This window comes from Carassius auratus, chromosome 42 (genome assembly GCF_003368295.1).
Source record: "Carassius auratus strain Wakin chromosome 42, ASM336829v1, whole genome shotgun sequence".
Lineage (NCBI taxonomy): Eukaryota > Metazoa > Chordata > Actinopteri > Cypriniformes > Cyprinidae > Carassius > Carassius auratus.
The window spans coordinates 10,426,330-10,440,666 of NC_039284.1; the positions used below are offsets into that span (position 1 = coordinate 10,426,330).

Sequence of the window (14,337 nt, forward strand, 5' to 3'; positions counted from 1 at the left end):
GTCAGCGAGCAAGTGAACAAAACACCGCGTTTCAGCGATGACTCATCTGAACGCCTCTGATTGGTCATTGCATTCATAAGCTCAACAGAATCGTGTGTGATTGGTTATAGTGCGCAGGTTATAATGTCTCTGTTCCAGCCAGCGAAGGCAGATTTGAATTTAGCAGCTGGTTATAAACGTTGTATAATCAAGCAGGTGTGATTGTATCTAATATATATAAAAACTATTATTCGGCTATTTTTTTTCTTTGGATTCTGCATTCAAAATCCACTTGTCTCAGAAATCTGAAGGGTCTTGAAGGGGCTTGACGCCTCTGACTTATCATAAAGCAATATGCATTTCTTGTGTTCTGTGCTGTACTTTGTTAGAGGTTCAGAACAGCGAGTAAACAAAGCACTAAATCAATCAAGTAAGCATATGCTGTTCTTTCAACATGATTTACGTGATGTTAGATTCATTTCAGACATTATTAGTGAGCAAGGATGTTCGGGACAGTCGTGTTTGAAGCAGCGACAACAAGGTTGATTTATACCCAGAAGAATTCTGGTAATTATAAAACAGAGATGACTCGCGTTAATTAAAACCAATTACGCTTCCTTACATTTGATTTTTCTTTTCACCCACATTGTAATCTTCCAATCTCTCCATCTCGTTCTCATTTAAATCATGTCATCTAGTATAACGAGGTGTAATCAGTGTGATAATACACCGGCCAGCCAATTAAAATGCGTCATTATTATTACTTCTCAGCTTCCGAAAGTCCACTAACACCCACTCCTCTGATTACATAAGCTTCGTATAAGCTTAGATAAGAAACGGTTGTCTCTGCTGCTGCTGGTATGTGAGATGACCAACTAAACTGAACTAAAACAGGACTTTCTTCACCTCATTTCTCTTCCGGTCTCTCTCTTTCGCTTTCCACCCCCCCCCCCCCTTCCTCCATTATCTCTCCCTCTTTTTTAATCAAACACACAGGGTCTGCAGCGGCTGGTGAGGAACATCGTTGGCGCGCGCTTGTGCCAACTGTCTGTGCGCTTGAGTGTGTGTGTGCAATGCGCGCACACATGTGCCTCTCTCGGTGATGTGAGAAATCAAGAGGGACACATCTCTTAAGCCTCCTTGTGGTGGGATTTCAATCTGATACACTAAATGTAGTGCGCGTCTTCGCTCTCACACACTCTCCCTGTATGTGTGTGAGTGCGCGCGTGTGTGCACGTGAGAGTGTCTGCTCGCTGCAGCTCCGGTTTCGGGCAAGCCCTCTCACTGCTGCACTTCAGCCGATGTGGAACAACTCGTCTGCAGCCGGCCGCCTCACATGGCTCCTAAAGAAGCGGATATGCCCCAGTGCCACGGGAGACTGACGCCTTCACTGTCTTCCTCTCCTCCGCTAATGGTCCTCTCGGGGTGAGTGTGCCCTCCGTCCAGCTGTCCGTTTTCACATCAAGTCCTGGGGCTGGAAGGTCTGTTTGTGCATTGCAATGTGCTCATTCGTTGACATACGGCTGGTTGACGATTATTTACTGTACTGAGGCTGAGTGAGTGAGTGAGCTTGGTTTCAATTACACTTCAGCTACTGTATGTCTGTGACACAGACTGGAATGTGATAATTCATTACACTTTTTTCCTTTCCTTTGGGAAGGCTGGAGCTTAGTGGGTTTGCGATTGTTTAGTCCAGGCTTTCTACAACCTAAAATATTATGCGTTAAAAGCTATGTCACAATACTACCACGAAAGCTGCAAAAACAATATTTGTATGTGTAAAGGCAATCTGATGAACGTGGTATTGTGTCCTTTGTGGTTGAGGTCTTTTCTCCCACGCCTCAGCAGGCTCAGGCTTAGCACAATGTTTGCGATTGAATGCTGTGATTTTTTTCATATGCATAAGGTGCAAGGTTATTAGTTAAAGTTATGTATGGTTTATGGTGCAGACTTGTTTAAAACCTGTTAGTCACTATTATGGGGAGTTAAATAAGCATTTATTTGAAGCTATATTGTAGACGTGACAAGAAATCATTTAGAGAACTTTTATGTAGGGTATAAACCTTGAGAGGATGTGCATTTGAATGATGGCATCCTTGCCATATGATATTGTGCTACATTGTGTGTGTGTGTGTGTGTGTGAGAAAGAGAGAGAGAGATTTCCACTCTGTAACGGACCAGCCTGTATGATGGAATGACACTTTCTATCTTCACTGTGATTCAGAATCTAATTTTCTTCAGATATGACATTTTTGCCATTTGTACACATGCCAGAATGGAAAAATCTCCAGCGTTTTACTTTTCTGGTATTTTGAGTGAAATGGTTCCATCATTCTTTCATTATGTTTTCCTTGCTGGAAGATTAGATGCTCTTTTTTAATATAGATTTACCTTTTGATTTCAGGAAACCAGGTCTTTGATTTCAGGAAACCAGAGTGAGGCATTACATACTTCCATCTCATTTTAGTACCATTTTCGTCCACTGTATAGGCTAGCTCAGTCCTGCGGTCTTAGGCCTCTATTTGAACAGAGGATGAATGCATTTAGTCAGGCTCCAAAGAGTCTTTACTCTCTTTCCTTATATTTAGCTTCTTCTTCAGTTTTTGCTCATTTTTGTAAGTCATGACTGATAAAGGCCAATTGAAATAAGCTTTTGTGTTTAAACTCGGGAAATATGTGAATAAAGGAAAGATCATTTAGATGATACATTTTATTATTTCACTTGTTTTGTTCAGCACACCAAATCTCCATTATAATTTTCATGGCAACATGTAGAGAACATTTAAACACCCACCTTTCTTTTGCTTTCTTTGTTTTAACCCGTTTAGATGATGTCCACTGTAGAGGATATATGTGTAAAAAAAAAAAAAAAAAAAAAAACAATGAAAACCCAATTAGTAAATAGAAGCATTTTTGATTTCAGTTTTTGAATCCCACTGTATATCATGTTGAATAAAAAAGTGAAAGATTAATTTTTTTTACTTAGCATTTGTGATTCATGCACCAAAGGATTACATTTTTCTTCCTTTCATCAATCCACCCCTTACTTACAGTGGTTTAATGACACCCCAGTGTACATCATGAATCCAAAAGGGGATTTCTCCATTTTCAGTCACTTAATACTTTAGCTTGTTAGTAGGATTAGCGCCACATTTATCATAGCAGTCATTTGATCCCACTGTACTCCTTACATGGCTTGCTGATAAGTCTGTAAATCCAGTGTTACAAACTAGTAAGAGAGACCAAATGCAATATAAATTTTCGTAAAGCCTGACACAATACAGAGAGACAATGACCCCCAATGACAATTAATGGTGATTTTGGACTCTCCCACATTTTGACCTGATGATGAAGATGATGATGGAGTGGAAGTTGTGGAACAACAAATGGACCGGGAACATGAAGCAGATAAAACACAGCGTCATCGTCCCCACAGATTTTAGGTTAGTTTGATTATTAACTTGATTGATTTAGAATACCCAACGATATATTGCTTTTTTATATGTTTGAATAATCTATATTCGCTTAACTCGTTGGGTCATAACCCAGGAAAAAAAAACATGTAAATCGTAAGCTTATCATTTAAACTCGTTCTAAGCATTGTGGTAAAAAACCTTGTAAACATTTTTTGATGTTTAGGTACATTAAACAGCGGGGTAAAATTCATGTTGTTAAATGCGGAGCGCGTGACGGTTTCAGATACGCGGAGCGCGCACCTGCTCAATGAGCGCTTGACTAGACTCGAGGTCTTTTTCGCACCTTGTGCACATATGCCCAGTTATGTGTCAAAATTCCCATTTTTGCGAGTATCCTCGTAAACACAGTCATTTGTGTCTTAAATGAACGATAATAATTAAAAGATAAAACTTGTAGTAGGCTACATCCTGGCATTATAATGATTTCTTGAAGGGATAGTTCACCCAAAAATTTAAATACTGTCGTCATTTACTCAGCCTCAAGTTGCTCTAAACCTGTATGAATTTATTTATTCTCCTCATCAACATACAAGAAGATATTCTGAAAAATGTTCGTAACCAAAAAGTTTCTGGTCCCCATTGACTCCAACCGTGTATGTTATTTATTTATTTATTACATTCTTATTTTTTTTTCATCCTATGCAAGTCATGGAGGCCCTGAAACCGTTTGGTTACCAGTATTGTTCCAAATAAATTATTTTGTATTTAACTGCTGAAGGAAAATTATGAAGGTTACAACAACAGAATTGAAATTTTTGTGTGAACTATTCCATATGGTAACTATGAAGTTGCCTAATAGCTGCTTTTGCCATTTGTATCAATAATGTAGATCAAACTTCAGGGCAACACTTTAAAATGAGGTTAACATTAGTTAACTAGTTAACATGAACTAAGCATGAACAACACTTCTATAGCATTTATTAATGCAACATAAATGTTATTAATACAACATTTACTTATGTATTATTAAAATCAAAAGTTGTGCTTGTTAACATTACTTATTTCACTGTGAATTAACATGAACGAACAATGAATGACTGTATAACTAACATTATCAAATATGAATAAATATTGTAATAAATGTATTGTATGTTGTTCTTTCATGTAAGTTCATTCATGAACTAACATTAATGGAACCTTATTGTAAAGTGTTACCATCATCAGAAAGAATATCAGTCACTGTCCCTGACTGAATCACTTTTATAAAATAAGTATGAATGAATGTATTTTTAATTTATACAGTGAAGATTCAGTCTATTTGTATGTTTAGGACAAGCAGGTCAATTTCTCAATTTCTTGTAATTTGTGACTGTTTACTTGTCTTCAGTAAACTTGTTTTTAGGTTAGTATTACATTTTTTGTCATATTGAAATTGGTAACAAGAATTATACATTTTCAGTACATAAAAAATTTTGATAGGATAAAAATCCTATTTAAAGCTATATATGTAGCAGTAAGTCATAGCCTGTGGCCCAATGAGATCCTAACGAGTCTTAATATATATAATAAACTAATATATAATGATAACCTACATTTGGTCCCTAGCTAGCCCATACAGAGTGACAGCTTAATTTAGGGTTTGCCAACTTGTTACTTGCAGCTTTGCAGCTCAAGTAATTTATTTATTTATTTTTACATTTTTACAATTACATTTTTTACATATTATTTAACATTTATGCTGGCCTCCTGAGTCTCAACATTTATGAAGGTTAAACATCTCCTTTTCACTGACGTGTCATGCCTAATTTGTAAGCTGTTTGTGGAAAGTAGCATATATGCTAGACAGCAGTGTGAGGACTTTTGGCCTCCCAGCGTGCAACCTTCCAGCGACTCATAACTTTTGACTGTACCGCAGTGTCAGTGCTTTCGGGTTTCAGACTGTGCAGTCATGTGGTGCCAATGGAAGGCAAAGGCAGCTTGTGAAAATCATTAGATTGTTTTTCACGTTGAGGTTTGGTGCTACAAACAGGAGTCAAAGCCCTTTGCAGAATAAAATACAGAGATTACAGCTCTCCCAATGTTAATGACTGTTGCACCACATGCAGCTTGGGAAATGTTTATGATAAAAGGAGGAGGCAAAGAGGATAAAAAGGGCTAACATTGGACTGGCTGGGGATGTTGTTTTATACTGTGTGCTTTTGGGAAAAGCAATGCATTTATAAATTGCAGACTTAACAATGTTTTCCAAAGGAGACAGTTTGCTGGATGCCAGTTTACAGGTTCTTTACCAGGGACTGAAGTTAGTTATTCATTTTTATGCTATTTTTTTTATGCTGAATTGTTTGAATAATGTCAAAGGTAAGAACTGACAAACCAATACAGAGACAGATGAGCCTTAATTTTTACTGCGAACCCCAATGCTAATCAACAGTCATGCGTCACAAAAAATGTCAAATTGTGACGTCTGTGAGATTTCAAACAATATTGTATTACAAAGTAGTCAACGCTTTTTCAAAGGGAAGCAATGAAATATGTCAGTTTAGTGTGTTATCAAAAGAGCAGCAGACAGGGACAGCTCAAGACCTCAGCATGATGTAGAAGGACAGTCAGTCAGGTGCTGTTTTATCTATGGCAGAGACAGTATTGCACCTATCCGCTCTCTCTTGAATCTTCCATAGACCACTTGGTGGTTTGAAAGCTTGTTGGGAGTTGGTTGATTGCTTCACTCACAGTTTTTTCCAAATGCGCTATCATAAAAATAAAAAAGGAAGACAGAAAATCAAGCCATCAAATCAGCTCAGTGCAATCTGATGGCTTGAACCCGACATGATATTAAGAATACCATGGCTAAAATATGCCTGCATTCACCACCATTATACATTCACAGCACATTTAGCAGTCTGATGGAACGAATCATGGCTAGAAACCCATTATAACAAAACACAACCATTGTGTAACATAAATTATATTTGAATACATAACATTTAGTTTCATATTGTATAGTAAAAGCCGAGCCTATAACTTCATACAAGCCTTAATTTTCTATTCATGTTATAGGCAAATGCTCCCTGTTGTCTCTAAGCATTACCACCATTTCCCTGCTAAATGTTACAATGCTTCATTCACACATCATGCTTCATTTGCATTACATAACGTGAATAATATTTGTAGGTTTTAAACAAAAGCTGAGTACGATAGCATACAATAAAGCTCCTGATGCACAACAATAAAACCAGCTAGTGCTGTTATATCATCGTGATGTAAAAGGAATACTAATTATATCTCTGTGGTATAAAAATCATATCAGCTCACAAATCCGCAGCCGATCCTATTATCCCCCCAAAATCGTGAGATTAGGACAGATTTTTGATACGAAGTCCCTAGTGGAACTGACCCCTAAATCTGCGGTCTCCTTCAAAGCAGAATATCAGGTTGCTCCAAGCTAACAGGATTTAAAAAACCCAAAGCTGGTATAAATGAAATCTGAAACATAAAGAAATACCTGAGAATATGATGGCATAGAATAGGGATGGAAGATGATGTTTTGAACAACACATTGTTTGGGACTTTGTCTCCCTTGCCAAAGGAAAAGCAATGAAAGCTTTACAGTGCATATCTACAGTACCTGCTGCTGGCGATAGCCATCCATAGACACAGCTGGATGAGACCGTGGGTTAAATTAATAAATAATCTGTTGAGAAATGTATTACAAATGCACATAGCCATAGATTTAAAGTCTGCTTCTTTTCACAGCTGTTTTCAATGGGAGCACTGGGCCTGTTTGAAGTGACATGCTGCTAAAGTGCATGAGGAGAGTTAAGAGGATTACTCTTGCAATTTTAGATTCAATGCATTACTCATAATCCCGGGGTTGAGGGTGGCCAAATTGTCAAGGTCGAAGGGGGACCTCTGTGTGTGTGCCTGAAAGAGAGAGAGAGTGAAAAGGGAGATTTGGTTTACAGGATAGTTCACCCCAAAATGAAAAGTTTGAAGAATTGTATTGGTTGCACTTTTACAATCACAAAGCAAACAGTAACCGAGCCCTTTGACTTTATAAGGAATTGAAAAACACCATTAAAGTGCTCTTCACAACTTTGACACTATGTATCCAGTCTTCTGAAGTCATACGATGGCTTTGTGTGACAGATAGACTGATGTTTAAGGTTTTCACTGTTCATTATCTCTTCAAAATGTTGAATGATGTCAGTAAGTTAAACTTAAGAATCGAATCAGTCTGGTTTGTGAATAAATCCTTTCAGACTGCTTTTGTGAACTGATTCAACCAAAAAGATTTAAAAGAATCATTATTTCCTAAATTAGATATCATTACTCATGAACTTGACTTCAATCATGTACTGTACATACCGACTACTTTCATGATAATTTGATGGTGCTTTTGGGCTTTTTCATTCGTTGTATGGAAAAGAACAACCAGGGTGAGGGTGAGTAAATTATAGGAGATTGCTCATTTTCAGATTCTTTGAGAGGGGGGAATTATTCACTGCAAATTATTGATGATGACAGTAATGATGACAATAATTGCTTTCATCAAGAAATACTATTACAGCATAGCAGTGTTGCTGGGCTTCTGGTACTGACCATTAATAGCCTTCACAAGAATAAACAGAATTAGTTGCACAAGTGTCCATTCTTACTGTTTTAATAATTGCCTTTTCACGGCTTTGAATGCCTTCCCAGAACATGCAAAAACGTTTTCTTTATACCACAGTGAGTACTCACAAATGACCCAAAGAATGTTTTCGATCCTAAATCGCGATTCTGTCGGCATTTACGAGACACGCAGGTGAGCCACTACCATGTGGATTTAATTAAATTACAGAATCAATGAATCAATCAGCTGCCGCCATCTGTTTAAGGACAGATGGTGCTATAAATCAGAGATTGGTGGGAAGTGCAGATGCTATGAGGGATCTCAAGATTTTGGCATGTGCAAGACAGTACAGAACTAACAAGTGATTGTAGAAAGTGTTCATCTGAAAAAGTGCAAAATACATAGTGTTACAAAAACCTTTTTTGGCCCTGTACCAAATGGCACCTGCATCACTTCTCTCGGCTTGCCACATGACCTGCTGAGTAATACCTCTGCAGGCTCTACAGAAGTCCACATCGACGAGCATGTGACTCCTAAAATGACAAATGGTTTTACAGACATGCACAAAACTACTGAGGCCAAACCAGGAATGTTTGCTTTTTGAATTCACAAGATATAATTAAGTGTTGTCATTCATATTTTAATATATACATTATAGTGTATATTATAGTAATACAATTTGTGTTAATAATATATATATAATAAATGTATTTTTCTATTTAAAATTTATTATTTTTTTATATATAGATTTTAAATATTACTATTTAGGTTTAATTTATTTTTATACCAGTTGCCATAAATGAAAAAAAAATGCTTTTAATAGTATTAGTTTTAATTAAGTATAGTAACCCTGTTACATAAAGCTACAATTTTTAGACTAAAAAAGAATGTAAAAAAAAAAGAAAAAAAAGAATGAAACAGAATGGGGTTCATTTAACCCTAGATGTGGAATGACTGACATGATAAACTGCGTATTCTGCAGCCTGGCTAAAAGTACCTGCCATATTAGCTCCAAAAATGGACAAATCACCGGGCTCATTATTTTGAGATGCTGATTGAATCGTTAGAGGGGGCAGTTCAATGACTCAAGGAGGATGAGTGTTATCACTGTCGAGTCAGATAAGCTTACGGAGTGAAAATCAGACACTGAAAGACACTGCTGCTGCCTGACAGATGACAAGGTGTCCATTTGTATTCGTCCCTGTTACTGAGCCAGTCAGACATTGCAATGACTAATAGTAAATGATGGACCACAGCTGAAGTGAAATGAATATGATACAGAATGAAAACTGTCTTGGCAATATATTTATCTACAGGCTGAAACATTTATTTTACATTGTATAACCTGTCCATGGCATGTTTCAAATTGTGTGTACATGGCATTTATTTGCCCAACAATATTAATGCTTAAACAGAGTTATGGTGTTGAGCGGCCATTTTTCTTTAACCATAATTAATGGTGCTTTGCTATTAGTATTGCTCATATGTGGTGTTAGGGATTTTAACAAATTCATAATGCTTAATATTAAAATATTAGGACACAGTGCTGTCAGGAAAACATTTAACTTATAACTTTACTTTTTACTTTTTACTTTTAAGTAATTATAGTGACTATTCATATAGCTCAAGTGGTAGAGCAGTGCCTTAGCAAGCGCAGGTAACACACGTTAGGATTAAATTGTTAGCCTGAATGCAATGTTAGGATTAAATTGTTAGCCTGAATGCAATGTAAGTCACTTTGGATAAAAGTGTCTGCTAAAGGCATACATTTAATTTTAATTTAACTATTCAGCCAACTTCTTAATAACTATGACAGGGTATAGGCTATATGTGCTGGAAAACATGAGCTCATTCATGTGATTCAATTGGTCTGCCATTTTATTCCAAATGTAACTCCAGGTTGTAGGATTTAGTTTTTATTGTATATTCAGGGTTACACTTCAACTTTTTCCTCTAAAGTTTAATGACACAGCTTTCTAATATTTAGTAGTGAGCAAGCTGGAACCTAGTTCCCGTTTACGCCAAGTTTAGTAACATGTACGCTTGTGATGCACCCACCCCATATTACTTTGAGTAGTGCATATTTTTGACATGGGCTATCAAGAAACCAAACTTAACACCTTAGCAAGCACCTAGCAATGCCCCAGAAGCCATCAATAACAGCATAGCAACCAAGCTGCAATGCATCAAAACCATATACCATTGCTCTGGCAACAATTTACCCAAGCAGCATCAAATGAGTTTTGCACATCCATAGTTGAAATGGAAAGCAAATTGACAAATTATTTATGGTCCAATGACTGGTAAAGCAGATGCACACGCCATCCATTATATTTTTCTGTATATCAACAACTTATTCTGATCCAAACTGAAAAGTGGGAAAAGTGACAATAGCGAAAACTCCTGTATATAATTTTTATGCACTTGCACAAACCTCTTTGCTGATGTTTACACCATTTTGTTCCTCCTAATTTTGGTGTCATGCTATCATGTGTGTATGTATTTGCCATCAAGTGTTGAATTGTATTTCATATCTGAAGACTCAAAGGCCCTGTTCTGTCTCGTTGGCAGTCTGTGCATCAGCCCCCATCTCCCATGTACTGGCAGCCTCATTAGAGAGATGAAGCCTTAGTGTAATGAGAGAGCCTGAATACAGGTCGATCTGTGTCAGCTGTGACTTGCACTGCTAAACAAAACATGCGAGCACAAAAAAACAAAAAAAACAATCATTGACTGCCAGGATGTTGTGCGCTGAGGAAAAGACAAAACTAGGCCATCTGTGCTTGAGATGCAATCACTGCCATTTTATTAACTGTAAACGTTCTTCAATGTTCCTCATTCTTTCTCCCTTCTCTCTCTCGCTCTCTCCTGCAGGAGTTATGGTCAGTAAGGAGGCAGGCTGCTGCACTCTGTCAAGCTCAGAGTCTGACTCAGAGTCCGGCGGTTCTTTGCTGGAGCGGAGCGGAGCAGACGTGGTACGCAAGCGAAACAAAGCCCTGCAGGTGCGTTTTAAAGACATCTGTGAGGCGCAGAATGAGGCTGCCCACCGAGGTACCAGAGACCACTCTGTTTCCTGCAAAGTCATTCACCGGAGGTACATGACAATGCCGGCGCGCCGCTCCATCCCAAATGTCACCAAGAGCACTGGCGTGCAAACCTCGCCTGACTTGAAAAAGCGTTACCAGACTTTTCCCTTCGAGCGTAAAAAGGGAAACATAATCAAACACACCGCTCTAGTGGAGAACTACCCAGATCAAAACAATGGGATTTTGAGTGATGTGAAGGGTGGGGAATGGGGGACAAGGTGCGAGGGAAGGGTGCAACAGACCCGAGTGTTGCTCCACACTACGCCACAGTGCAGTGATGCTAAGGACTTGTGTGTTGGGCCGGACTGTTCGGATGGAAAACTATGTCCTGATCTGTCAGACACGGTTTTAGATCAGTCAGACACAAGGAGAGACACCAACATCCCGGGGAGTGGGGCCAAGCACAAAGGATTACCCATTGAAAGTGAGGCAGGGGCAGGCCAGCAGCCCAACTGTGCCTCCTCAACTAAGCTGACTCAACCTCTGCAGGTCAGGGGTGACTGTTCAAAAATTTCTGGCCCTATTGCATGGACATCCTTGACACAAGTGGAATGCCTTGAGAGTCCCTCAGGGAGCTGTAAACGCAAAAAAGACACAGCACAGCTCAATGGATTGCAGACGCAGTCTCAGGCTTTGCCTCATTCGGCGAGTTGTGCTTCCCAGACCCAAATACAGGCACACTGTCACAGTAGCCAAAACTTGGGCACCGCAGAGACCCGGCAGGGCACACAGGGGCATCCGATTGCTCTCCCTGGGGCCGATGGGAATGTGAAAGCCAGGCTTCAAGCCATGGAGTCTCTGATCAACTCCAGTCAAGAAACCATCAAAGTGCTGCTGGGGGTCATTCAGGAACTGGAGAGAGGGGAAGCACAGCGAGAGGGGTGAGTCACAGTCTTTATGTAACACATTTTCTATTCATCAGCAGTATTTGTGCAGTTGTTGTGTTTGGGGCTTGTTTTCTCAATGTAAGAAAGAAAAGATAATACAAAAACATAGTAGAGTTCTAAGGCTATTCAACCTAGAGAATCTGCCACTTGCTGATCGGAATTTAAGGAAAAGTTATTTTGCTTTCAATTTGTAAACACAAACAGGAAATACACCTTCAGTATAATCCAAGCAAAAAAGTGGGCAGCACCACATTTATCTGTTCACAGTCTCCATCTGTCAAGCTGGATTAAAGTGTAACTATCTAGGGATGCACCAGTTTAAACATTATATAGAGGCAATTTTTGAATTTATTTATAAATACTGTATATTATTTTCTCTAAAATAAAAATTAAATACTAAAAACAAAACGTGTATTTGGTTATCACAACAATATAATGTACAATTTGAAAAATGGAGATTAATTTAGCAATAAAGATCACATTAAGGGACAGGTTATTCATATAATTAAAATGATCAGGCACAATTAAATATACAATATCAACTTATATCTATTATAACCGTTCTAATATTGGCCCATAACCAGTGTTTGGTACTGATATACTGTGCATCTCTAACCATAAACGAAGCAACAACTCAATCATGGTGAAACTGGAAGTGTCAGTAGATCTTTTTTTTCTTATTAAAAAAAAAAAAAAAACTACTGTAGGATGGCAGATTTTTTAATGTGTTGTAGAAACATTAGAAACAGTTTTGTTCACTTACTCTAATGTAAGTTGTAATCTCTTTTAAAAAGGACACATTTCAATTGATTGTGAAGCATTTGCCTCTGTTCTGATGTGCAGTCTCTGCAGTTTTTAATCAAATTACTGTGATGTTTAACACTTTTAAAGGAAAATGCAATGTCACAATTCATTTCAACCCACTTAAGTATAAAATCCAATCAGTTGTTACCACGTTATGAGCACAGTTAATTGACAATCTTATGTTCACATAACTCTTCAGCTCACTCTGTAGAGCTGGTCTGTTTTAGCAACAGTAAACAAAGGGGCGGGGCTTAGTGAACTGTCAGTTCAATGCCTTTAAGTAAAGTTTTGCGAAATGTGCTGGAGCTACTCTTCTGTTGCACAATACTTCATTTAGCAGATAAGGTCACTCGTAAACAACAAAGCACTTCTAAAATGATCCGTCATACCTGATTTATGAATGAAAGGCAGGTGTAAAGTCAGCAGGAAATATGTATTCAACTCAGAAGCTCAAATATTTTAATTTCCCTGCATTTATAGTGTTAGTGTCGAACAGGTTTAAGGCTGAATAGGTCCATTTATAACAACTGTTTAAAGCTTTTAGATTTCTTAAAAAGCACTTCAGCTCCATTTCCATGTCAGCATCTATGGTGAGTGGCAGAAATTCAGGGTTATATGGGTTGTGGTGACTGTTGAAATTGGAACCTGGGAAGCAAATGAGGTGAAAAGCTCCTTTGTGGTGACTGTTGAAAGCCACTTGCATAGCAACACAAGGACATTTCAATGTCAGATGTCATCCTGCATTCACTAATACCCAATGCTCCACAAACACAGAGCCAACCTCACTTTCTCACTGCTGCCTGACGGCCCGCCCGATGAGTGGAAAGAACTCGATACAATCAGTGCTCCTCATGTTTAATAATGCCCCTCCATTAAGTCGACGTCTCTTCTGGTTGGGATGTTGGAAGCTTAGAAGTGCTTGCCTCAGCTGTTGGCCAGACAGGACATGACAGTTTATTTAGTAAAGGTCGATGAGAGGGGGTTCTGGAGATATTAGTTGCTCTTCATCCCTGATAGAAATCCGAAAGGAATGTTAGGCAGTTTATTTGTTTTATACATGTACAACACTGTACACATTTTTGAGGTCACATTTTTAATAGAAATGCATTATTTTATTCAGTAAAGTGACAGTAAAGACCTTTGATATTTAGATTCATTGAAGAATCTTGATAAAAATTGTATCAAAAATTCCAAAAATGTTAAACAGCAAAACTGTTTTCAACACTGATAATACAGTAACAAGACATTTTTCTTAAACACCAAATCAGCATATTAGAATGATTTCTGAAGGATCATGACTGCCATTGCAGGAAAATATGACATTTTTTAATATATTAAAATAAAAATTAGTTATATTTATTTGTAATAATATTTTACTGCAAATTAGTTTTTTTTTTTTTGATTAAATAAATTCAGCCTATGTGAACAAAAGAATTGTATGTATTATGGTATCTTAATAGTATTCTGATACCACAAACAGCATATTTATACGAACAATTACTGTATTTCAGACAGGAACCACTTTGGCAAGTTTACTTGAGTTTATTGAACAC

General features: G+C 37.9%; 1 protein-coding gene across 1 annotated transcript in view; it reads left to right on the forward strand.

Annotated features, from left to right (window-relative positions):
• The first annotated feature begins 953 nt into the window (after nucleotides 1-953).
• The window catches only part of LOC113060620 (protein FAM196A-like), a 35,922-nt gene continuing 22,538 nt past the window's right edge, over nucleotides 954-14,337 (forward strand). The window contains exons 1-2 of the mRNA XM_026229690.1: nucleotides 954-1,404; nucleotides 10,882-11,974. Coding sequence (XP_026085475.1) covers nucleotides 10,887-11,974 — 1,088 coding nt within the window. The 5' untranslated portion in view covers nucleotides 954-1,404; nucleotides 10,882-10,886. The remainder of the gene's footprint in view (nucleotides 1,405-10,881; nucleotides 11,975-14,337) is intronic.